Genomic DNA, 27,579 nt, shown 5'->3' with positions numbered 1-27,579 from the left:
AATGTGTCGATATCGTAACTACATCGTGTCTTGGACATAACTCACATATCAAATACGGGCAATAAATTGTCATATCCTGTCTTAAGGAAAATGATTATTTTTCTAAGTCATAAAATTTTTTATAAATTTCGCCCTTAATAAGAAATTTAAAAAAAAACAAAAAAAAAAAACGGGAACAAACCTTTTAAAAGGAACAGCTTTTTTACAGCAATTCTCATAAAATGGACCTGTACATATGTCGAATCACTAACCAAGTCCAAATGTCTCAATTAAAATATCAGTATAATTTTTTCTTTCACTTATATTAAAAAAAAGTTTTCTCCATGCATTGAAAAGTATGTTTTACCAATGATATTGATTTTGAATTTTAACGAAAATGTACGTATTTAAGTCCCTAAAGTAATGAAATGCATTACCACACCTCAATACACAAAAACAAAACATCACCGAAAATGTGATGAAATATTTTTTTTATTATATAATTCAACATTTTTGGGTCATAAGTTGGCATCTATGCAAAATATGAAAACAGCTTAGGATATACTTAAAAAAAAAACTTGAGAGCTGGGATAGTGAGGCAACACATATCGTCATATGGACTAACGAAAAAATTACATGATTTTTAATAGGTATGCAGTCTAAGTATAACTTAAAGAATTTTTATTACAAGCACTTTTTTTTTTTAGAAATTCTTAGCGCAAAAAATGTCCAAAGTGATTTTTTAAATCCCAGCGCGTGATGCAAACAGTAATTATTGGTGTACATATTAAATAACAACTTTTGACAGTGAATAAAAGAATTAATATGTCTGACAAATGCGCTTTCTGAGAAAAATACTTTTAAAAAATGATAAAGAAGAATAGGGTTGACTGAGTGTTTTTTGTTTTATTGGTTTCTAAGAAGGTGAAACTGTTCAGCTGATGTTGACAATGCATCTCGTCATTTCATTTATTTTGCTCTTAAAGAAGGGTACCAGGTATTTGTGAAAATTTATGCACATTTCTAGATAATCAGTGCAATAAAAAATATAATACAATTTGTAAATTTGAGTTTTTGCAAAGATTATAAAATATATTTCACAGTTTGGATCAGAAAGGCCACTCATATTTTTGTGACTGACGTACTCAAAGAACTCAATTACATTCAAGAACATCATTATGTTTCAAAAACTTTCTCCGATACCTGAATATTTAGAGAAACTTTTTACTACGAACTGGAATCATCAGGTCTCTGCTACATATATAATAGAAATGAAAACTAGAGTATTAATCGATATGTTGGTACATGTATATGTACAGGGCCATTCTAAGTATAATGCTAACAGATTTTTAATAAAGTTCACAATTTTAAATGGATAACATGTTATATAGTTATCAAATACTTTATACAGTCTTACGTTCGTAACTTAAGCCTGAGTTCCAGCGCTTGCATGTAAAGAGTTCCTGTAAAATGAGTTGTGGATATCTATTTCCTTGCTTGTGAATTCAAAGTTTGTTTTTAAAAGAAAGATTATTTGAATTTCTTGATTGTTGTCAAATGCTCTGAATTAAATTCACTCTAATAATAATTAAAAAAAATCATGAGTTATTAGTATAGTTTATTTCCAATCTTTGACATTTTGAAAATGAAAGGTGCATGTCTTAAAGCAGCTTTAAAAAACAACAAATGAGACCAGCTCAAAGCAACAATTAAAGCGGGAAGAAACTGAAAATCACAGCAACTCTTTATTATTTTTTGGGGGGGGGGGGGTTCAAATTACAAAATTACAAAATCAAGGAGTTACTTTAAAAATTAGATAACCATTTATAAATAATAAACGTTTACATCACTTTACCTAAGGATGGACGACTTCTAAATGTTCCAGGTAATTTATAAAGTATGTTTCCAAAACAACTATAATCAGGGGATTTATTTTGTGCGGAAGGAAATAAAATTAACGTATCGTCTCTTTTAATCAATTTGTTTTCATGTAATTATGTTGCAACCTCGAAATTCATAAAACAAAACATTCTTTTTACATGTAAAAACAATGACATAAAATGCGAGATAACTATGAAAAATATTTATTAGCAAGCTTATTTATGGAACATAAAGACAACATCACATTTAGTAAATCTGTACAAAATATTTTTTTCAATGAAAGCGTATCCTACACAAGCATCACATTTTTTCTCTTTCATATCAAATCAAAAGACTGTCAGAATTGATTGAACAAGAAAGAGTCATATGATGCAAGGTAAAACAGTTTTATCAGGGTACGCAAATTTTATGTTAAAATAAACAGTATAAACAATTCTGGTTTGTACAAATTACATTTGCAATCAATCATTTTAAAGGGATGTTCTGAATAAAAATACCATGCTAGATTAAAACGTATGTGAATCAATTGTTGGATGTTTTGAAGGACACCATCAATCAAATTTTCAAAAAGTAATGTGCATGAGTTATTTCCCTTGGCTATTCAGTGAGTGGAAATCTTGTATCTAGGCAGGCTAATCCATCCTTTTTGCATTTATAAAAATAAGTGGAATATTGCTTTTCCAAACATACTTTGACCTTATATGTTTTTATATAGCATGTATACACAATGTAACAATTTTTATAATATTTACACATTGCAGTATATGTTTGACACTATTTCTGTAAATGCTATCATTTCGTAAATACATAAAAATCAAAACAATACACACTATGCAATGAAAGTTATAGGTGTAAATAGCTTGCATGAAAGACGTAAAAATATTTACATACAGCACATAACAGAGTAAAATTAAAAAAAAAAAAAGATAGACAATTAATAATTAACAAGCAATTTTTGTATAAATACTCATAATTCACATACACATCCGGAACAATACAAGTCCATAGTTGCGCTAGACTTACACAGGCGTCTCCTATTACCATCGCTTTGGTACTTTGATTCCGAAATCATTTAATTTCTATAAAATACTTGATTCTGATTGGATAAAAAATTCTTTTGATAACTGCATCAATAAAATCTAGAGTACTGTTGCACTAAGCAGCCGGAACTATTTGACAGTCGGTACATGTGTTTTTTTCAGGTTACTTTTTGAAGGAATAATTAAATACCTTTGCTTTAACAAATATTTTCCTGAATTTCGTAACCTGTCCGTTAGCTTCCTGACTTACTTTCTACTTTCGTTTCATTTTGAATTATCCCCCTTTGCTAAACAAATTAAAATGGTCTGCATGACGACAATACAGTTACTGAAAGAAGGGAAGAAATCGTTTAATCGACATACTTTTCTTAAATGTTTGACTTTGAGATATCTGGTATGAAACAAAAACTAAAAAATGTTTTATTATGCTACCAAAGGGGGTAAAACCTAAAATCTTTTAAATCGTGGTAAACGAGTTATTGATAAAAACGACACTGCATGAATTGAGGATGGAATTCTTTAATCTTGAACTATCGGCAGCAGACTCTTTCAGGTATTAACAGCATTGACAGGTTATGATACGTATTTATATATTCGGTTTGAAATTCAAATGAAAAGATGCGCAAATGAAATTCAAAATTTCTGTGACGTAGAACTGTTAGGATATTTGAGTAGCTTCCCTTTACATTTACGAACTTAGATAACTTACCGGGGAAAATATATCCAGAGGGGATAACACAACAGGTATTTTTTGTGTTAAAGAACTGTAAATTATTTTGGAGACTGTTGGTAATCACACGACAATATTTGATAACGTTTTTCGTTAGCATGGTTAGAGCCATTTTGAATTTTTAGCAACGTTAACGTTATGGTGATGTATTCGTGCGCTTTGTTTTTGATACATAAATTTAATAGAAAATTGAAAAAAACTTTCATTTTAATAATTTAAAATCATAATTAAATGATAAGAAATGAATGTAATAATTTTTTTTTTTTGATCATGTATCAAAGAAAAATTTATGGAAAATCTTTTCATCAATGCGCTACGCGCATTGATGAAGTTTTCCGTCCAAATTTTTCTTTGATACATCGATCAAAGAAAAAATTATTACATTCATTTCTGAATTCTTACAGTTTCTCAATTTATACACCCCATATTGATTGGAATATCATTAATACCGAATTCAAATAGATCAATGAAAGATTTTCCTTTTAATATCCAATTTGTTTGAATAATTGTTTTTTCTCTGAAGCGTTTCAACCAATACTAATTTTAATTTTATGATTGGAATAATGATTTCTCAGTATCTGAATCTGTTCATGAGTGCATCATTTTACATTGTCTGTCATTCCAGAATGATCTGAGACAAATGTCGATTTTACTTGAGATCCATGTCAGTGCTTTTCTCAAGAACAAAATAATTATCGATTGTCTCTGTATCAAGTGAATCATTCAAGCTGTCGATATTACTCAAAACTTCGGATTCCTGGATTGTACCATCTTCTGACCAGGTTTCGTTTTCATCCTTCTCCTTTATAGCCATTCCCGATGAGTCAAGATACTCGTGTGGAAGAGATCTACTTATAGGAGTCAGGTATTGGTTGTCATCTTTCATTGTTTGTTGTGGAATGTCTGGGAGTCTGGTATTTTTTCGGTCCCCTAAGACAGAATTGTCAGCCACTGAGTACGAAAAGTTAACAAACTGAGAGGAATCGTGTTGCTGGAAAAGGAAATAAATGCACTGATTAATTCTTAACTGTTGACAAAAACTTTTGATATACTTGTTATACATTGATATGATCCTGTTTAATATTAAATAGTGGACTTTGTGTGAAGCACTGACTATTACAGTTGACAGCTTTCTTTTCACTTGAACAATGTACGGAAGCTCTTTTAATGCCCTATTCACACGGATAGTTTAATTCGAATTGAACGTAAAGTTACTGCAAATTAACTTCGCTTAGCGTTCACATGGAGAATTTAATGCGAATTAGTTTAATTCGAATTAGTTTACTGCGCATTAAATTACTTAGCATTAGCTCCGTGTGAACGCTTAGCGAAGCTAATTCGAATTAAATACTGACGCATGCATTATGGCAAAATTTAGTCAAATACCACTTGTCGGTGGTCAGCTTTAGGTACTTGTGCTATTTTTGAGTGAAAAACTAAGGGAAATTTTGTTAATTATTTTATGTGTATACAGACACTTTGCCATTACGTCAAATGGATCTGCTTCTGCATAAGGTGACGTGATTTGCAAAGGACGTCATAATGACCAAGCTGACGCCGGGCTGCAGAAGTAAAATTTTAATTCTCATTAGTTTACTTCGCATTAGCTGTCATGTGAACGCAATTTAATTCGCATTACTTTACTTTGCATTAATTTACTGCGAATTAAACTCTCCGTGTGAACAGGGCATGATATATATTTAGTTCAGCATTTAACTTAACGAAAAAAACGGGTTATTTTAAAGCACATAAACCTTTCTCTTGAAGAAAACGACAACCACCCTACCCTCAACTCCCGACATTCAAATGTTAGTGTTCCTAACACCATAAATATGGCCACTTTAGCGGTTTTCTCTTCGTACATGATACAGGTTTAAATATCAAACTAAACCATCAACTGTAAAAGTCAGCGCTTGCACCTGCAAAAGCCCAATATAAGGACTAAAATGCACGACTTGAAGAAAGATACCATACACGATACAGTACATATAAGTTTAACTAAGGCCAGAAATTGAATAAGATTTATCTTTTATCTTTTGAGAGGTCTCTAGAGATCTTAGTAGAATTTTTTACATTACCCAATCTTTAATGAAAAAGTTCTTGTTATCTTCTACGTGAAGTTCTTTTTGAATTACCATAACTAACGCAAGTTAAGGGCCCTCTCTACACCAGTTCAAAATGTTTTTTTTTTGACATTGAGAAAATAATGTGGCATATACATGTAGATGTAAATATATGTAAATATATGTTACGTGACATTTCCCCCAGGAAAATGTTCAAAAGCACCACGTGCACTGTATCATTGAACAGAAATCAATGTTGTTCACTTCCGTGGAGAAAATGCATGTAAATAATAATGTTCAATTAATTCATCTTGGTCTTTTTAGATGTTAAAAATATTAAAATTGATTACGAAGTGATCATTAAACTGCAATTTCTATTATTTGAAATATAGATCTAAGGGCAGATCACTCTAACTGCAGAAAAATACCAAAGAGTCAGAACTCCCTGTTGTGCTGTGTAGAGAGGGTTCTTAATCTGATTTGCACCATTAGTTTTTGAGTAGTTAAAACATGTTTATAAACGTTTTGTTAGCAATAAGAGTCATTTAAAGACATTGGAATTGTCAACATACCACTTTATCTGCTACTTCACAATAAACGTCCTCGTCAGGTATTAGACATGGAGACGACGTGCTTCCGGTCGATCCTTTTTGTAAGCTGTGAGAGATATATGCACAGTTGGTTTCTCTGTTTCTTTCTTCTCTTATTTTACCTATATTTTTCCTATATAAAATGTATGAGCAACACACATGATTATTGACTAATGAATTATTTCACGTTTTTATCCACACTGAATTATTCCGATTATTAACATAAATATAAAGTATTTGATTGAGTGTGCCTTTAAAATCTGAAAATCCGTTTTGTCTTATTTTCAGCAGGAAAAACGTAAACTAGATAACAATCTAGATATCTTTAAAGTATTAAGGTCAACATTATGGTAATTGGATACTCACAATTTGCGTTTAACTTTTTTCACGAACAAAACACAATATAAGAGTCCGGCTCCAATCGCTACTGCAATTAAATGTGTCAACACCAAAATACCTGCAAGAAAAATACAGTAAAAGAAGTTTATTGCTTTATTTCAGGGACTAATAACTCGTCATAACTTACTTGTTCTATTTATCCATTAAGCGCATTGCATGAAAGAAAAAAAACTTTATTGTTCATTCCTATTTAGTTCATTGAAACCATTTTTCGTAGTATATATGCTTTGTAGCAAATACTAATGATATTACGCCTCTTAATGATAGAAATATCATTACGCTTTGCAATTCAACGCCACATGCCACAAAGTATAGCATTAATACATGTAGTTGACAATCTCAACCGCTAATGCTAAATCAACGCTTAATGGAAGAACTATATCATAAATTATCATAATTTGTGACATTTCAATTCTTAATGTTATTTCTTTCTACAATTAAGCGGCATTATATTATTAGCGGTTGCTAAAATGCTTATATATAAAAGCGAGAAAAACCAAAAACAAAGCAGAGAAACAACAATCATTGAAAATGAAAGTCAAAAAGCAGATTCATAGGATCATAGGTAGTGTGGACATAATTTTATAAGCTCCGGCAGGAGGAGTTTTAAAAAATCAGGCGAAATTTCTAAGGTTCTTCTTTGTACAAGGTGTACTGTCTTCATAATCCAGAATATTTCAAATATTCCTGTCGGTATTAATTTACACTGTTTCGAATATATTCATCAAAATTGTTCAATATTGAATGATTTTTATGAATGTCAAATAACAGAATCAGGTTGGCTATTACATTGAAGTAGTATTAACATGGACGGTAAATATTTTAGGGTTGTCCATGATACAGCCCGAATTACATGTAGTTATATACCAAACATTGTTCAGTTGTTTTAGGTAAATGAACACTATTCAGACTGCGAAAGATAGCACATCGATATGGTCTAAATACCCATACAAAAATGTGTAGTTGACCGTCAACTAGTCGCCAACTAGCAGTCAACTATTCGTCAACTGATAATGCGAAAACAGTTGACCACTAGGAGTTGAATACTTTTCTGAAAAGCGTTCATCTGATTTGCATAAAATGGCCAGTTGACCATTAGTTGAATGCTTATACTTTGAAATTTCCATGCAAAACAAGAGTTGACCACTATTGAACACTCCGATTTGTTAGAAAATTTCTCCCACGCTACATTTATGTTGGGTTCAAAATTACATTATCATACATCGGGTTTGTTATACCATAATCACAACAACCAAGATTTGAATCAGTATATGTGTGTTTTCTTTAGAAGAAAGGAATTCTGATTTGAAACATTATTGTCTTCGTGATGATTCAGCGTGAGGATTATCTCATGTACTATTGTAAGTATAACATTTAAAGATTTGTTTTACTAAGCTTGTTATTTTTGAACAGATATTAGGAATACAAAAAACTGTGGCTGGTATAGGTCCCTACTTTTGTGGCTTTTTTAAATATTGAAAGAATTCTGAAAAACATTGTCATGCATCAAGTGTTTTGTTGTGTTGGTAAAACTATACCATTGCTTTAGAATAATTCTATGTATAACCTTTTCTGCACAGAGAATGAAGGAAGTATATAACAACTTTGTACATTTATGTCAATATAAAAACTCCATTGTTTTGACTTTTCATATTTTCAAGAGCACTCAATTGTCTTAGATTTCAAATATCCCTCCATATTTTTTTTTTAATAATGCAAGCAACCTACGTGCACTGACTAATGGAGTATTCAACTAGCGGTCAACTGCAAAGGAAATAGTGGAGTCTTCAACTAGCGGTCAACTGCAAAGGAAATAGAGGAGTTTTCAACTAGTGGTCAACTGTAAAGGAAATAGAGGAGCATTCAATTAGCTGTCAACTGTAAAGGAAGTAGAGGAGTATTCAACTAGCGGTCAACTGCAAGGGAAATAGAAGAGTATTTAACTAGAGGTCAACTGCAAAGGAAATAGAGGAGTATTCAAAAGTGGTCCACTCTATGCAAATGAGTTGTTCGCTCCCTCATTTGCATGGCAAAAAATTCAACTAATGATCAATTGACAGTCAGTTGACCGTCAACTCGTAGTCAACTGAATACTCCGATTGAATTCTGATAGTATTTTTTCATATGGGTAAGTATGAGATTCAACAGATAAATATTCATTTTGACTCCACAGGTTTGAGACGTGAAGGATATGGAGATGCTTTTGATCTGATAATTTTAATGTTGTTCCTGATAAAAATGAAATAAAAACTAAATGACGGAACAAAGTTTCTTTTGGGTAAAGGAAAAACAAAAGTGCTGAAGAGAGAGAGTTTTGACAAATAAACTTTTCATTTTTGTGAAACATCCTTCCTGAGGAGATATTAATATTTTAAGTTTATTCAATAATTAATCCAATCAATGAATTCAATAAATGTCACATGGATTATGACGTTATGGTAAAAACAGTGAATTTTGAATCGAAACTCGTGTTATCACATGAGTACTAATGCATTGCAATTAGTTTGCGTAGTTATTTGATGCAAACATATTTTATCGAAAAAAAAGGAGTCAAATTCTCCGTTCAAAAGGACAGGCTTTATGTTTTCATATTTATAGAAATAAACAGAGCAAATATTACTTGTTACAATGAAAAAAAAAAACTAAATAGTGGAGAATAACCTCGATTTATTGGACTTTTATGGCTTTTATGTCCTTTTGTTTTTCGGAAACCTGTAAATACAGAATCTTGTGTGTAAATTCATTGACATAACTCAACATTACTTTGTAAAAATGCATGCATATTCTTTAAAAAATCTTTTTGAAAATATTACATCTGAGTTTTTTTTTAAAGTGATAATTGAAAAAGAAATTTGCTTTTTGGGGCATAAATTATCAGATGTTGGAATTATTCTATCTTACTGGCAAATCCGCTATTTCAGGTAAGTAGTATGTTTATGGTTTTAGTTAGAAGACTAATTCTGGAAAAGTATAATAGCATTCACTGTAGTTTTCTTCAGCAGTAGCAACATCCCTACCTTCATTATCGACGCTATCACTTACACCAGTGGATGAGCTTTCTGAAATCGAAAATATTTCAGAATTAATTAAGAAAGCAAGTTACAAGTCTTTATATGTATGTCTTTGAATACATCGATTAACAATACTTTTTATTATAAAATCAAGTAATGAAATCAAGTAATGAAATCTAATTCTTCATATGCGCAATGCAGAGGAAAAAGCGATTTTTCCATTCGTTTGAGAGTCGCTTAGGGTTTATGCAGGTGCATCCCGTAACCTAATCAAACATCTGGAATTTCCAAAATTCCGTTTTTAATACACAATTCAAAGATTGATATTTTTCTAGATTCTTAAGAATGACCATTGTTCTTAATACTCCCTTCTTTCATTCGTTTTACTGCATGATGTTATTTTTTCGCTAGCTTAACTATAGTATGACTTTCTTCATTACACTCAAATTTCAAATTCTGCATATATTCACCTGTTGAGGAAGATGAAAAACATTTAATATTTGAACATACTTTTTTGGTATTCAAATACACCTTATTCTGCAAAATCCAAGACTATTTAACTTACATTTAAAGAAGAGAAAGAAATATGTTTATATATGATTTGAAAATGGTTATACGTCCCAAAATCGGAGGACAATCTGTCTATCTCTCTGTTTGTCTGTTTGCTTCTATATATAGCTTTCATATTTAAAATATGCATTCCTTGTGAATAGACCATACTTTGAGAATTAAAATTTTGGCTGATTGATCTAAACCATCTAGTTTTACTTATTTTTGCAAACCTTTAACCGTTGCCTATTACACTGAATTTATTTCGCTTACTTGTCGTGTTTATGAGCATTTTTTTGATTTCCTCATCCAGATGACAATTAGCCCTTGAAAAAACATTGCATTCTTTTCCATCCACAACGACCGAAATGTTCCAAAATAGGCAAATTTTACTTTCAGACACAGGTTCCATTCCATTCAGGCACCGTATTTTTTCAACCTCTGCAGAAACGTATTAAGGGGAATAAGAATTTTTGTGGGGAAAAAAGATTGCTAACATAGATTTATTCAAATCGAAGAATTCATGTAGAAAGGATAAGAGAGAGAGAGAGAAGGTTATGTGAATGGCTGCATTTGTATTAAAGAGAGCTGCAATAGTTCTTATCAACATCTTACTTACTTTCATCAGCTCTTTTGGTGTTTAGAAAACATGAAGTACATGAATTGTTCCATCTTTCTGCAATCTTTGTTAGCGTGTTATCTATTGAATTCTCAGATCTTTTATCATATAAAAGAAATTAATTTTGGTTAGGCAACTTATTTGTATATATATTCATTTACCAATTGAACAAGTATGTCCCACTATGAAATCCTTTCTTCAGTATGAAAAGTGTAAAATTTGAGAAATTTCAATGGTTGATCCCTGACAAAAAAGACTTATTAGTTAACAAAAGTTAATTATAACAATTATGATAAATCGGAGTTTTAATTTTTGTAAATCAATAGGTTTTACAATAAATTTCAGATATATAAGTTTTCTAATCTTCCTACAAGTACTTTTCTGATATTAAAATGATTTTTTTTACATATTTAATCAATTAAATCATTGATATGTGATTTACGACAAATTAAGGATCTAGTTCTTTAAAAAAGCTCTAGAGTAAAGTGTCGTCGTAAAGTATCAAAGTATTCACTATAAATAAATATTATAAACAATAATTATTATTGTTATTATAACAATAGTAAATTTTTGTCAGGGATTAGCTATTTATTATTTCATACTATACTTTGTGTCTTTTTCGATTGCCACTGTCGTTAAACCTATAACAAGAAAATTAAAAAAAAGTAAGAAAAAATGTAGTTTTACCTACGATTTTGTTCATGCCAGCACAAATAACTTACAAAGTAAAACTGCCAAACAAATATGACTGGCACATATCATGATGGCTTGCTTTCCTATAATGCAATACTTTTTTTCCAAATCAAACTTTTCAGCTTGATTTCTTCCTGATATTAAATAAAACATGCTTTTAAAATAAAAGCTTATACTTGCAATGTTCATTAGAGGAAGGAAGTGTATAAATAGTAACATTTTGAAAAAAAAAATGCATCAGCAATAAACATTTCAAAAATTAATTACTCTTTTTCCTTAGTTTAAAATAATCTCCAAGATTAAATCTGTATAACACATTAAATGAAGGAGATCATCTCGTAAAGAAAAGTGGTGGGACAATTAAAATTATCATTTGTGAATGTTTTGTACCTTTTAACCCCTTCATCAATTACTTTTTATTTGAATTATATAAAAATTTGTTGAAAATTTTGGTCAGTGTATTGTTTTTCCCAGATGTTCAAAAGTATATTATACAATTATTGCATGATTGTGAGGGAGACATGAAGATTTCTTCACCAATAAAAAATCATATTCCCCAAGGGCAACGTCCGAGGGGAATTTGATTTTTCATGGGCGAAGAAATGTTCATGTCTCCCGAACATTCATGCAATAATTGTTTTATTATACCGAATCAAGCTCAATGCAGGAAATATAAAGAAAACCCAATAAATAAAGTTAACATTCGATAAGAACAATATGAAACAGGTGTAAATTACACCACTAGCGCTTCATCCTTTGTGACAAATTCTGATTTGCACACTAGTAATATTCATTCCCACTCATGGAAACACTTTCTAAAGATTAACATTTTACTAATTTATATTGACAATAAATCAGAGATACAAACAATCGAAATCAGAAGAAATCATCACAGTCGCCGCATTTTGACGTGAAAATCGTGGAACACGACGTGAAACACATTCAGCACACCTCGGCCAATCACATCTAGATGTTGGATACCGCATCAGCCGAGGTGAGCAGAATGCGTGGCACACGAAGTTTTGTTGCAAGGCAAACACGACGGTCACGTGACTGTCTCGGCCAATCAGATTCTATTTAACTAGTGCTAGTTATTTGAGGTATAATAATATAATATATTATATTCTTTCATATTGTCATCATATTCAAATCACATAGCCATGATTTATCTTTCTCTTGATGTAAATGTTTTTTTTCCTAGTTTCCCACAATTGAGGTGTTCTAGATACTTATATTGCCAGTAATAGTAAAATGGTAAAATCACATGGTGGGATTGATGGAAATGGTTGATTAAAATCGAAAGAATAGAGTAACTAAATATGGCCATTATCTACAATCTGCTTCCCTTTCTTATTCAGATATAAATGATTTAATAATTGAGGAAAGAAATAATAAATTCTTGCATGTTAATTCCTTTTCACATGGTACAGAAGTCCTTGTTTCAAAACAATATACCATATGAAAACTGCATATAGTTGCGTGTAATGTTCAAAGTTACCCTCAACTACATAAATTTATTGCTTTAAATATACATTACGTAGCACTGTTAAGGCTTACTATGAAGATATCAATAGAATATAAACGTGCAAAAAACAGGTACTTTTTAAAACGGAATTTATTTTTATAAAGCTGGGTTTTTAATTTATATTCCAAAATTGTCTAACATCTTTTAATTGTATGCCATTGTAAGCCACCTCGATGTTAAACGGAGTGCACTTATGTGTACCAATTACGCCCCGTTAATAGCAGACCTATTTTTGTATTCATATGAAGCAGAAGTCGTCCAAAATATTATTAGTGAAAAGAAGAAAACACTTCTGACAATATATTGTCGGTAAACAAATGTTATTTCCATTCTTACGCCGGTACGATATATCCCGGTGACCTTCAAATATAAGATATAACTTATGCATACATTTAATTAAATCATTAAAAATTTTAATTATTTATAATTGAATTGTGCAATGTTGTGTTTTAAAGACAGGAAACTCAGGTGTGAAAAATGACCAACTAAGTGCCGATTTATGAGTTATCGTTTATAGGAATGACATATAGGCTACTTCAGCATAGGTATTGTTATGTACACAAAAGGGTTCCTTACACTGTTTTGTACACAAAAGCGTTGACCAAACGAAGGAGAATTTCTTCACTTTACCTGAAATAACAAGGTCAAGTGAATGGGGAACAGACTATATTCAATATTTTTAACTCTCTTTGACGATTATTATGATGAAGAAAATATAATGACATGTTTTTTGGGGGGGTTTTTTTGTGCGCACTTTTTCGCTTCCTATATAAATATATATATATATATATATATATATATTTTTACAAGTAGATGCAAGTAAATGCAACAATTAATTATCTTATTTGTGTTACCTAAGAAGAACGACTGAGTATAAACATTTAATCAGGTTAGAACTAAGAAGGAGGGTTGATTTCACTTTTTAATTTAATTAAGAAACACTTGGGAAATGCTAAAAACTGACTTGCGTATAAACAGTTAAATACCTCGGACCTGCTCTAAACAAGTTTCAGAAACGAGTTATCGTTCATAACAGCAAACCATAGCGGCAGTTGAAAGGCCTAAAGAATGTTCTACATATGAACATTTTCAAAACTAGGTAAATTATTGATAAACAAGTCGATCAAAAACCATAATTTTGTCAGTTCTATGGTCAATACAATGACCTTGGAAGCAATTTTTTAATCAATAAGTAAACTGCCGACTGAAATTTTTTCATACAAATTGTTAGGGCAGTATATATACAAACACTGAATTGTCCACGGATTTTTCCGTTATTTCCCGAACATCACAAAAAGTAAACGGCGGGTATGACCGGTCGGCAGGGATTTCTCCCTCCCCATGGCACCTGATCCCTGATTATTCAATAATCCAGAAGTGAAAAAATAATTAATAGATAGATTACATGATCAGTGCAAACTTGTACCTGCTGACAAAGCAAGTAACAACATTGTCTTTGCTTGTAAGGCTCATTATATAAATTGAATTTTAGAAGAACTTAGATTTAATTCTACCACTGGTAATCCAACTTATAATCATAGTTCCCTTTCTCGGGGAGAAATTCTTCAAAATTATGTGTCAATTTTGAAGATTTTTAATATCCCGAAGAACCAAAATGAATTTGAATTTGAATCCAAAACTTCGTAAGGATCCTCACAAACAAAAATACATAGCGGGTTCCAGAAAATGTTCACTAAACCTCTTTCTGTACTCCTCACTAAGATATTGACACTACCGAAGGGGGAAAAACATTCATAGTACTATTAAAAAATTCCAAAAAAATTTTGGACAATTTGAAATCACAAGATTTTACCAAAATCAACAGCTTAAAAACTTGCGACATTTCGACTTTCTACACGACCATTTCCCACGATAAATTAAAGTCCAGTCTTTTTGATACCGTTTACAGCTGATTTTTCAATAAAAAAAAATTTACTAATCTGGTCATTGGTCATTTGCAAAATTATTTTGTTCAAACGCATTCTGATTGCACAAACAAGTACTCTGAAATTGACATCAAAATGCAAAATGAAGAAAACACTTGCTCAACTCGACATTTAAATATATCGAAGGCGTATTGTCAATTAACAATGGTAATTTCCATTCCTATTTTGATACGATATACCCTAGTGAGATTGAGATAAAAGATACCACAGGGTCTGACACATCTGTTTCATACTTGGTTATTGTATTTGAAAAAGACGGTAAACGTCTATCAATTTTATTAAGTATTATAAATGAAACATCGCCATATGTGTTTGATATTATTTTGATGAACACAATGATTTAGAAAATGTATAAAACTTAAAACAACACACACTATGCTAGGAAAGCTATATACTTGTATGATATAGATTTTATGCAGTACGTGCAAAAATAAACAATTTGAAATTTTATCACTTTTTTTTTTGGTCATACTTTTAAGTTTGTTCGATAATATTTACATACAGAGTATAACTGAGTTGAATAGAGAAACGATGATATATGTTAAATAACAAGGATATCGATGATTAGTTTAAACTCAATTCATACAAACATCCAGAATAGTCTAGATTCAAACTTGCACTTGTTTAAATCCTATGTCTACTATTTTTATCGATTCGCTACTTTCCTATTTCTTCCAGTTTTCTCAATACTCCAAGATAATAGAAAAAAAACGAAAATACTGAATTCAAATCGATGAGTGAAGTATATTGCAATTATTTCCATTTGTTTGAACAATCTGGTTCTCTCTGACGTCTTTTCAACCAAATTTAGATTTAACTGTATGATTGTAATGATGGACTTTCAGTATCCGAGTCTAATCAGAAATGGATCATTTCACAATATCATTCCTTCCTGAATGAACTGGTGGTTCCTGTTATGCATCTGTTTTTTTTCCAGAATGATCTGAGGTAAATGTCGATTTTACTTGAGATCCATGTCAGTGCTGTTCTCAAGAACAAAATAATTATCGATTGTCTCTGTATCAAAAGCATCGTTCAATCTATCGTCGTGGTTTAATACATTGGAATTTTGGACTTTTTCATCCTCTGACCAGATTTCGTTTTCATCCTTCAAAGCCTTCCCTGACGAATCGAGATACTCGTTTGGAAGAGATCTACTTATAGGAGTCAGGTATTGGTTGTCATCTTTCATTGCTTGTTGTGGAATGTCAGGGAGTCTTAGATTTTTTCGGCCCTCTAAAACAGAATCTTCAGCCACCGAGTACGCAAAGTTTGCAAACTGAGAGGACTTAGGTTGCTTAAAATAGAAAAAAAATGTATTTTATGTAGTACTTAACTACTGACAAAAACTTTTGATACAGTTTTACTCATTGATATGAACCTGTTTGATATTAAAAAGATGTAAAGAATAAAGTGTATGACTTGCTAGAAGATGCAACTACATGATATAGTGATAAGTAATGCTTAACTATTTCGTGATTATCACCTATTTTAGAACCATATTTTAATGTATTTTTCAACGCTTATTTTATGAATTCTTCATCAAAGTATGGGGCATGTTTCCATATAGCTAACAATGTCGTATGAAAATGCTATAATACTAAGTATGACCTTTGAATAAAGATTGGATGTATGATATGAATTATTAAAGGTACATTTAGTTTGGGGCCCATCTTAGCCCAGGATGTACAATTAATTGATCAATTGTATTTTGATAAACGTCCCATTCAAAAATTATCCACTCAGAAAGAGGTGCCGAGAGCACTATATAAAGACGCAGCTAGGATAAGGCTGCCCGTAAAATATCAAACTGTTCAAACCGTAGTAACTTCTCTGAACTACCTAGATATGACGTCATAATAGAATATGACGTCATGTCACTGTATACTTGAGCTTGCATGACGGGGAAAGTGTCATAATTTTTACACGGCACGTAGATTTATTTTGGGGACTTGTTGTTTAATTCAAAAGTTAAAATTGTATTTAAGCTTGAGTATGCTATTATGATGCTATACATTTGAAATTCAAATATCCTTATTCCTTTTGCCTCTCCGATATGCACATATTCAAACAATGGTAAAAAATTATGTGTGAAACGCTCCCCTTACACGTCCAAAGACAGAGTCAGAATTTATGAATCTTGTTTATATTGGACTGGCACAAGTGATAAACAAGGAGAAACAGAAGATATTTTGTGTGAATCTACAAGGGAAGTATGTCCTCTAACTGAATATTGCTGGGGGATTATGTGTAGTTTATTCATTTTTGTATAAATGGTGATATAAAGTGGAAAATACCCCTTTTTATGTTGGTAAGTTGAATTTCTTGTAAAATATTTTCTTAACAAGTAAAGATTAAACCTGCCCCCAGGACTTTCTATGTACTAGAGATCACGATGAATTGATCTATGTAACAAACTTTGCACGATATTTTTGTTTTGCACTTGTGCCGAAGCGATTTTTGTGTAACAATTAGGAATATCACAAATCTCCGTCACGTGAACAACACAGTCATGTGACGTCATGGAATTGCTTTAAATAAAACAGGGTTAAACTATCATCTCAAGTTGTATGCATTTTCAAACAAAGATTACATATTAAAATTAAAATCTAGCTCGGAATAAAATGTATATTTTCAAGGCATTTTAAGCCTTCGGACAGCCTTATCATAACTGCGGATTCGAAAGATACTTGCATATCAAAATCTCTAGATGCAGGACCATTGTTCTTGGGGAGCATTTTTTTTCAATAATTTTCAAACTAATTCAATCCTTCTAACCGGGAAAACATAAACAAAAAAGGGAAAACACAGTGACGATATTTTGATAACATTGTTTAATTTCTACTTATCATTAGATTATATTTCTTTCATTGTACTTAAGGTCAGACGACACGTTCCTTAAATACATATCTAGCATCTCTTGGTATTATATCAATAAGTGTTCATATTTTTCATTCTCTCCTAATTTTTCCATTGTTTTCAAAATGTTTTTAATCATAAGTACACCAAAAATTGTGTAATAGGCCATTTAGAATATATACCATATAGGTTATATAAGAAATATGACCCTATGGTATCTTGGAGAAATGCCTGGTAAGGTCCCCTAGTTTTTTGTGAGGAAACTTTATTAAGTACCCATACTTCAATGACAAATTCTTAGGAAAAATTATATAGTATTGAGGAACGTGTCGTCTGACCTTAACTAAGTAAAAAATAAGTTTACTAAAATGAAATTAAATTGGAACACAACTTCAAAAAGAAGATGCAGATTCCAAAAGAAAAAATAGCATTTCAAAGATTCTAATTTTTGCTTGCAATTGTTTTAATATCATAACCTCAAAAGAAAGCAGCATGCAGGCAAAGAAAAAAAAATGGAATGGCCCCAATGCTTGATCATATATTGACAGGATGATTTTAAAGAAATTCTTTACACATTGGTATATTTCTCTTTTTACCGTGTTTCACGGTATTGTCCACTTATTCCCAGTATAAAATTTAATATAACCCGACTTTTTATAAAAATATCTTGTAATCTTTTGAAAAAATCCGTTCATACATTTTTAAATTTCTTTTACCATATAATCGTTTAAGGCATGATTTAGTAAATGCTGATTTGTCTTAACTAGTTAAAAGTGTATGCTTACGTAGCATATGGGCTTTTTATTAGCAATATGAGTCATATAAAGAACAAAAAATGGCAAAATACCGGTTTTTCTGCTACTTCACAATAAACGCCCTCGTCTTCTTTTAAACATGGAGTTGACAAGTTTTCCATCGAACCTTTTTGTGGGTTATGAGAGACACTATTAGTTTCTTTGTTTCTTTCATCTTTAATTCTACCTTTCCTATATAAAATGTATTATTTATACACATGATGATAAATCATATATTTCTTGCTTATATCAACACTGAATGATTGCGCTTCTTAATATAAATATTAAATATTTTTATTACAATTTACTTATTTGCTTAAGTATATCTTTTTTTTAAAAGCCATACTGATTATACACATAAGTACTCTATACCGGCGGTTTACATTGAATTAAAAAGATGTTGGAATTTCTCATTGTCAATGTGTGTAATAAGTATTCTTCGAGGAACGATTTTGTATGGGCACTAACTGATATTTTTCATAAACCTTTCTGTTCATATTTCTATAAAGTAGAATTTATTTAAAAACTACGCTCGAAGACAAAAATGTGTAAATCGAAATTGAGATGTATCAACGAAGTTTTGTCAATCGAAAATAATTATTTCCATTCAAATGTAGACCAGATATATTTCAGAGAATTTAAATTTTAAGCCACAGCAGAGTCTGCCATTTCTATTTATTATTTGGGTGTTTTTTCGGACTACGAACGATCAAGGCAAAACAAGATGACATTTGCTTTTCAACCGTAAATTTATTTCTTGAAAAAACGCCGGGCTTCTGACAGATAAGTTGATGTTAGAGGGCTTTTTTAAAACCTCTTTATAAGATCAGAAGTTTAAAATTTTGTAGTTGTTAGAATGACCTCGTTACCAAATATAACCTAAAACTGGATTATATTTTGGCTGCAAGAAGTTATTTCATACCAGTTGTTGGGTTTCTGTTTTTTTTTGTTTTTTTTGTATTATTTGAGCATGGAATATTCCGGCTTAGTGATCAATGCATAAGGCTTATGATAAGTGCGATAGGTCTAGGCTTATTCCTCCTAGACATCTGATTCAAGCGTAGAATTGTTTTGAGAACCGTGTTAATGCGATACTCAAGGATTTGAATTGTTTGTGTTTTCATTATACTGATCAATATTTTTTTTCTTCACCTTCTATAATGAATACTGTGAAATCACTAATTTTCGTGGGTGTTTACTCTTCGTTGTTTTCGAGGTATGGAGAGACCAACGAATTCATGTCCACCACGAAAAGTAAAATGTCATACACATGACTTATAAAAAATTCTTCATCCACGAAATCAAATCCCTACGAATCTGTAGATTTTCTTCAAACCACAAAAATTTGACCCAAGGAAAATATGTGATTTTATAGTAAGCTTCTTTAAAAAGAGATATTTTCAAATGTTAAACAACCAACAAAATCAATTATAAACACAAATAAGAGTAGTTTGTTATTCTATTAAAATTGCAATATATAATTAATATCAACCTGAAAATGTTTAAGTCAGTTTTTGCGATTTGATACTCACAATGTGCGTTTAATTTTTTTCATGAACAATACACAATATAAGACTCCAGCCCCAATCGCAACTGCAATTAAATGGGTCAACACTAAAACACCTGCAAGAATAAGTACCATTTAAGACGTGTATAGCTTTACGTCAGGAAGTATCATTTTTGAATACTCATGAAAATACCTCTTATTATACATTTAGATCAATATCTATATGAATTAAATTAAGTCATTTTAATTCATTACACAAATTATATTTTATTGTATACTATACAATTATAGCCTTTTGAGGAGGTCAATCCCTAGATATATAACCCTTAGACCTTAGCTTATCACGATATGCTTTCTCTAAGTATTATATATCTTGGGGTTGTACAGAATCAAAAGGCTACAATTCTTTTATAATTTTTTAACAATAAATAAGAAATGTCTTAAAATCCTTCTTTCTAATACTCAATACCTTCTCATACATGTATAAGGCATTTTGAGGTCATTGCATTATAACGTCGTTGCTGGCAACATTGGAGAAAAATAATAAAATGCTCATACACTATCGCTAAAAAAAGAGCCAAAAACAAAGCAGTGGGAACAATAATATGCATGGAAAATTTGCTCGAAAAGGGCTGTTCAACTCCTTACTTCACAACTGTACTGCAAAAACGAAACAAGCTATTGACAAACAAATTATCGAATCAAGGATATGTACAGTCTCATATGAAGTAACTATTTCTTGAAGGTTAATACAATGGCCTTTCAACAAATCCAGTCTGTCATTTAGTCGAATGCTTAATGATTTTTTTTTCCATGATAATTATTACTCATTATTATCGTACGTAATTGGCTATTAAGAAATAGATTTTCAGGTATTTTTTTCCAAAACGTAAGGAGTACCCGGCTGTCATCACCGGTCGTCAGTAAATGCTTAATGATCCATAAAACCTTAATCCACCTCTTTTTTTAAGACTTTTGAAAATGTTTCTTTTTCATTCTGAATGGTACTTTTAAGCAGACTTTTGAACATGATTACTGTACGTTATATTTTTGTTTCATCTCTATGATCAGCATTTATTTAATTTTCTCCAACAATTAACATGATTTACATGCCTAATGTTTAACAGGAAAAATATCACCAATCTTCGGGCAGAAATGACTGTGCAACTCAGAAAGAAACAACCGTTTTTGACATTCAACAACTTTTTATCATAAAGTACTTGGTATTTGGTTTAGTATCATCACATAAGACTTTTATGTCTTTGTCTCTAGATTCAAAAAAAAGCACAAACGAAAAAAAATGTCAACGGTTAACTCGAAACAAAGGAAAACTAAAAGGGGAAGGCTGTACTCACATGAGGGACAACAAAAAAAATACTTTTGTAGGAGGAGAAATGGCATTTACTGGTAGAAATGACCTGTACGACTGACCAAGATAAAAATCTTTTAATGAAACAAGAAATCTAGTAAAAGGAGTCCATGAGGAATGCAACTACAAGTCTGTAGATCAGGTAGATATCCTAGGAAAATGAAGGGCACACAGTTCGAGAAGGACAACATGGTTAAAAATATATGGTATATTTCTACTGGTAGAAATCAAACGAAAAAAATAATTATTTTGTCTGAAACCACGGTTCAATTACTTTACTGTGATGTTGTTAATTATGAATTTACCTGGTGGCAGTAAATACAAAATTTCTTGTAAATTTTGTATTTACTGCCACCCGGTTAACTCAAATTTTACAATATGATAGTACTGTTAAAGGGGCATGGACACAGTTTCAGCTAATATTTCAAAACTTATTTTTCCATTTTTACAAATATTTTGCTAGGGTTTTTCTAATGATCATAAAAAATTTGAACGCCAGTTTACCAGATACAAGACAGATTTAGAGCTCCAAACCTTTTTTATGTAAACAATGCTAGTGTCATGTTTTTGTTTACACAGATTAATATACTAATATATGTTCGTACAAAGTAGATGATTTGAAATAAAAGTTAATTTTAAATAGGAATCAACAGTTACTATTGATTTACTGAACTTCATTTTGTTAAAAATATGATATTTTCTATATGTAAACAAAAACAAGACAGGAGCCATGACATTATGAATAACTTTAAGTTCTGTATCTTGTTTGTTAATCAACAAGTGATGTTCCAATTTTTGCTAATCAATAGATGATGACTTGGGTAGGAATTGTAAACATTAAAATTGGATTTAAAAAATCAGTTGAAACTTTGTCCAGGCCCCTTTAAATGAAAAGCTCGAGTGTCGAAGAGATGTATGAGAGTTTTGAAAAATAAACTTTTTGTTTTTGTGCACGATCTAACCTGAGCAGATATTAAGATTTATTCCACTATACGGAAATGTTTTGATGTAACAGAAAATTGTCCTATTTCAATTCGAAAACAATTGTAATCCCATGACTATTTAAGCATTGCAATTAGTTTGCGTGAATATTTGAAGCAACCACATTCAATCGAAAAAATGAAGTAAAACTCTTAGTTTAAGAAGGCAGGCTATGTATATTCTTAATTATAGCGATAAACAGACGATTGCTAAAATGAAATAATAATTCTTATAAGAAGAAATAACCTGGCTTTCCAGTACATCCATTGTTTTGTTGATTCATTTTTTCGTCACATTCTCGTCTCATACGTTTCATGCGTATTTTGGTTCTTCTTAAGCCTGTAATTCCAGAAACTTATGTGTTCATTTCAATCCATTATCGTAACTAAAGAGCACAACAGTGTATTTAAACATACATGTACTTTCTTCAAAAACCTAATTGAGATATATATCAAAGTTGAAATTTCCTTTACAACTAATCATTTTTTTTAAAATTCTGTTGACTTGTTGACATAAAATATCAAATTATATTATATTAAAATATATTATCTTCATGGTATTCTGACGTTTAAGGTAAATAATATACTTGTAGTTTAAAAAAAAATGAATAATTCTGGGGGATAAAAAGTATAATAGCATTTTAGTTTTGATATAACTTGCATTTTTCAACATCTTTTGGGCTACATGTTTCTGTCTTTTCATTGAATGCAGATCTGCATACGACAGGAACATCACAATTCTCACATCCTTCATCGTCATCATCATTATCAGCAGTAGTACCATCATCGTCATCATCATCATCAGCAGTAGTACCATCATCACCGTTGACATTATCATCAATATTATCTTCATAATCAAAGGAACCAGTTAAATCATTGTGAGACCTTACTGAAATCGAAAATACTTCAGAGTTAAACAATAAAGTTATGATACACGTTTTATAACTTTTGAAAGTCGTTGAATAAATTTATAACCATTGCTATTTAATCACTAAAATATCTTTTTTAAATCTAATGCCTCGCTTGCGCAGTGCAGGGTAGGTTAGATTTTTCACTTCATTTGAGAGTCGCATATAACACACGGCAAGGATGTCCACTTCATAGGGAATGCTTACTCCTCCTAAGTGTTATGCCTCTTCAAAGATTGGTTATGGAGTTTTTTTGTTTGTTTCGTTTTTTTGTTGTTGTTGTTGTTGTTGTTGATTTTTTTTTTTTTTTTTTTTTTTTTAGATTTTTGAGATTCTGCTCTTTATCTTCACCTTTTTTTATTTATTAAACCGACAATGTCATTATTTTTTTCATTGCCCTCATATTCTCTTTTATTAATATTTAATCTTTTCATCTCTTTTCAAAATTTCGTATGAAGTCTAACATTTGATCAAAAAGTGCAAATATAGAGAAAAATCTAGGTTTGATCAAGGATTTTTTTTTTGCTGAAGACATTTCACTTGTTTTACACCCTTTTCTGAACAATCCCAAAGTGCAAGTTAAAGCAAGTTAAAGTTGGTTGACTGATTGATTGTGGATTAACGTCCCTATTGAGAATTTTCACTCATATGGAGAGCCCACCACGTGCCGGTGGAGAGCTGCAAATTTTGACATATACTCGGCACTCAGGGCCATTGAGCAGGGAAGAATCTTTTTTCATGTCAGCACATACTGCGACACAGGACTTCGCTTTATACGGCCTCATCAGCAGGACCAGTCTACAGGTCCCACAGTGGGATTCGAACCCGCAACGTAAGGATCAGCTCTTGACTTAGCGACTCTAGAGCAGACGCCCTAACCACTGCACTAGTTAAAGTTGATGTTGTAGGTGGAAAGAATAATGAAAGTCAATTAAAACAGAAGAAAATGTTTAAAGTTATAAATGAAACAGTTGAATTCCCTATTTTAGAAAAAAATCGGAGAGGGGTGTTATCGTATTTTTTCTGTCTTTTCTGTGTGTTTTTCTGTATTTTTTCTGTTTAACTTCGCGCCTGTCTGTTTGTTTGTTTACCATCAAAGTCTTTTGTTTGTTGAAATCTATGGCTTCCATATACTGAAAATGCATTTTATATGTTCATTCCTTAAGACATTTTTAAATACAAGGAATTTGGCCTGTTGGTCTTAATCATGGAGTTTCACCTACTCTAAAACACTGAAACCTCTGTAAGAAAATTTAAATGTTTGAAGCTCGGAATTTAAATAATATGTGTTTTTCTAGTGTCAAGACATTCCTGTGGATGCATTTTGACCTCGACCTCGGAGTTTGACCTACTTTTAAAAATCTTTAACCTTTGCCACTAGGGTTGTGCTAGACCTTTCATATTTCACAGGCATATTTCCTGTGAAAACACGTTCATTTGAGCCTACAATGTATTTATTTTCAAGCTTTGAACTTGGTTTTATACATACTTGTGAAAAACTTTATTTAATTAGTTGAACGGTCAATGGTATAGCTTTTTTATATTTCACGGGTGTATTCCAACATTTTCATCCCTTAGATTTGACAATACAGTTTGACATTTATTTTAGAAACCTTCGGCTTCATCTGTCATATAGAAGAATTAGAGTTTTACATATGCACATATTACTTCATAAAAGAGCTAAATGAATTAAAATATTTTTATTACGAAAATTGGAATTGTATTGTTACATCAAATGGCAAGCAGAAATTGGGTATATCCATTAAAATAGGCAAGTCTGAATTAATTCTGCGAACTTACTTGTGGTGTTATCAAATCTGGTTTTAATTTCCTCATCGAGATGGCAATAAACCCTTGAGACACAGGGGCCTGTAACTTACTGTATTTGATTTTACGTAATCACTATATGTATTTTTGTATATATATATAGTGATTGCGTAAAATCAAAAAAGTATGTTACCGGCCCCTGTGCCTTGAGACAACATTGTATTCGTCTCCATCAACAACGACCGAAATGTTCCAAGATAGGCAAATATACGAAAGCCAAGAAGGCTCATTCGAGATTCGAGTTTCAAAATACGAGATTCGAAATTCGAGTTTCGAGATTCAAGATCCAGACTATCCAATCAAACGCGGGTTCAACATTTGATTACTCCCCTTTATTATGTTTTTACTATCAAGAAGTCGTTGAATATATTTATAACAAATGGGTCATTTAATTAAATAACAATGCAAGAATGAATGTTATATATATTAAAAGGAAATTTAAATACTTATTGGATTTTTGACCAGCAAGATATAATTCAATTTATTTTATAGCGTCTTAAATATTAAATCGATTAAATATATCAGGAGTATATATATTTTTTTATTGTCTACTATGTTTACAGGGTTGATGAGTCTAAAGACTAATAATAACAACACCCCCCCCCCCAACTGCCAATTTTTCAAAACACAATGAAAATGTTACTTTGTAAAACTTGAAAGGCAACGAAGTATTGTTGAACAAAACTCCCGTTCGTTTTCCTAATAGAGGAAATACATACAAATTAGTTTTCAATTACTTATCTTGGTCTAAGGGTTTGATTTCTTGGATTAATTAAACATTATACCTCGAATACAGATTGGCAATATGAAATAAAATAAATACGGTATTTATTTTATCTGATATCAAATACGTGTAGTACTTAGATGAGATAGTAAAAGAGTCTAAATTATCCGGAGAACTATATCGTTATGGTTTTATATTTTAATCTCCTACGTTATGGTCAAAGACTAAATTATGCTAGTAAAACCATGTAACGCTACAGTTCGATTCAGCAGTCAAGTCTCATCACACAAATGTACCCTTTATAAATTTAATGAAATATACACCTTTGAATTACTGTGCAGTGTAGAGAGATTCTTAATTAATGTTTCATATCTAATCAAAAATAATTTTCTCCCTCATCAAGGATCTAATAAAAAAAAGTAGTCGACCTACTTAATCCGCAAATCGACGATAAGACCATATAATATTCTATATTATACGTATTTACTGTTTTTATTAATTAGAAAAATAAGATTTTATATTTCTTTTTCAAAATGTAATCCAAATTTTATTTTTATTTTGTTTTGATACATAAAACATTTTTTCTTGCATTTTCATTTTAGCAAATGACCCATTTGTTATAAATACACTCAACGATTTCTTTGTGTAAAACATAATAAAGGGGAGTAATCAAATGTTGAACCCGCTTTTGATTGGTTAACTTGGATCTTGAATTTCGAAACTCGAATTTCGAATCTGTATTTTGAAACTCGAATCTCGAATGAGCCTTCTGAGCTTTCGTACAAATATTACCTTCAGACCCAGGTCCCATTCCACCGAGGCACCGTATTTTGTCGCAAAGATTTTTTCTTTCCAACTCTGCTGAAATTTGTTACATGTAATGGGAAATGATCAGTATTTCTGAGGAAAGAATTTGATTATACACATAGTTTTAATTGGATCAAATAATTCTTAAAAGTGAAAAATACATATCAATAATGAGAGAGACAAAGAGAAAGGGAGAGATAGAGAAAGTTAAAAAAGGTTTATTTTTATGAAAGAGAGACTGAATAGTTATGGAGATCTTACTTACCATTATCAGATCTGTTGGTGTTTAGGAGGTCTGAAGTGCAGGAACTGTTCCATACTTCTGTAAGCTTTCTAATCGTTTTATGTAATGAATTCTCGGGTCTTTCATTATAAAAAAGAAATATAAATTTTTTGGCAAGGTGTCTCATGCAAACATAAATATGTTTTCCTTAAAATAAGAACTTACCAGTATCATATCAAGGAAATATAGTGTTTATAAAAGTTAAGAAATTTCTATCTTATTTATCATACTCAGTATCATTTTCGATTGCCCCTGCATTCCATACAGTCATCATCAGACCTATGAAGAAAAACATATTTTTTTTTAAAAATAGAAAGAGCAACTATTCATTTTTACCTACGATTTTGTTTTAACCAACACCACAAACTTACAAAATAAAACTTCCAAACAAATATGATTTGCACATATCATGACGGCTTGTTTTCCTACAATGCAACACGTTTGCCACATCACACTTCCCATTTTGTTTTCTTCCTGTTTTTCAACAAAGCATAAG

The 27,579-nt window shown here is 31.1% G+C and overlaps 2 protein-coding genes across 6 annotated transcripts; both read right to left on the bottom strand.

Annotated features, from left to right (window-relative positions):
* Window positions 1-4,249: 4,249 nt before the first annotated feature.
* On the bottom strand, window positions 4,250-27,579 carry LOC134235703 (uncharacterized). Of its 5 annotated transcripts, none has more exons than XM_062717859.1 (9): window positions 27,455-27,579; window positions 27,314-27,362; window positions 27,067-27,163; window positions 10,516-10,693; window positions 9,667-9,741; window positions 9,344-9,394; window positions 6,650-6,740; window positions 6,266-6,416; window positions 4,250-4,621 (listed from the first exon to the last, which is right to left on the bottom strand). In XM_062717859.1, exons 1-9 carry the CDS (start codon window positions 27,543-27,545, stop codon window positions 4,280-4,282), a joined length of 1,125 nt encoding a protein of 374 aa, XP_062573843.1. In that variant the 5' UTR covers window positions 27,546-27,579; the 3' UTR covers window positions 4,250-4,279. The 5 variants fall into 5 exon arrangements, with proteins under 5 accessions (XP_062573843.1, XP_062573850.1, XP_062573846.1 ...); XM_062717866.1 differs by lacking the exons at window positions 27,067-27,163; window positions 27,314-27,362; window positions 27,455-27,579 and adding exons at window positions 10,862-10,959; window positions 11,469-11,502; window positions 11,584-11,682 and having other exon boundaries at window positions 10,516-10,683; XM_062717862.1 differs by lacking the exon at window positions 9,344-9,394.
* Window positions 15,984-22,868, bottom strand: LOC134235694 (uncharacterized). Its single transcript, XM_062717847.1, has 4 exons — window positions 22,782-22,868; window positions 20,211-20,301; window positions 18,732-18,870; window positions 15,984-16,322 (listed from the first exon to the last, which is right to left on the bottom strand). The coding sequence occupies exons 1-4, from the start codon at window positions 22,849-22,851 to the stop codon at window positions 15,987-15,989; spliced, it is 636 nt and encodes a 211-aa protein (XP_062573831.1). The 5' UTR covers window positions 22,852-22,868; the 3' UTR covers window positions 15,984-15,986.

This window comes from Saccostrea cucullata, unplaced genomic scaffold, assembly GCF_032062105.1.
Source record: "Saccostrea cucullata isolate Sc308-1 unplaced genomic scaffold, CSIRO_AGI_Scuc_v1 ctg3485, whole genome shotgun sequence".
In the NCBI taxonomy this organism is placed as follows: Eukaryota; Metazoa; Mollusca; class Bivalvia; order Ostreida; family Ostreidae; genus Saccostrea; species Saccostrea cuccullata.
Note: the sequence above shows the minus strand (reverse complement) of the source record. Positions and strands in the feature narration are given on the sequence as shown.

Coding starts and splice junctions, on each gene's coding strand:
- LOC134235694 (XM_062717847.1), bottom strand. CDS start 22,851: ATGAAACGTATGAGACGAGAATGTGACGAAAAAATGAATCAACAAAAC. Junction 20,302..22,781: donor TGGATGTACTGGAAAGCCAG/GTTATTTCTTCT, acceptor TTATTCTTGCAG/GTGTTTTAGTGTTGACCCAT. Junction 16,323..18,731: donor GTGAAGTAGCAGAAAAACCG/GTATTTTGCCAT, acceptor TTCTATTTTAAG/CAACCTAAGTCCTCTCAGTT.
- LOC134235703 (XM_062717859.1), bottom strand. CDS start 27,545: ATGGGAAGTGTGATGTGGCAAACGTGTTGCATTGTAGGAAAACAAGCC. Junction 27,363..27,454: donor TTGTTTGGAAGTTTTATTTT/GTAAGTTTGTGG, acceptor TTTTCTTCATAG/GTCTGATGATGACTGTATGG. Junction 6,741..9,343: donor TAAAAGTCCAATAAATCGAG/GTTATTCTCCAC, acceptor TTTTTCTTGCAG/GTATTTTGGTGTTGACACAT.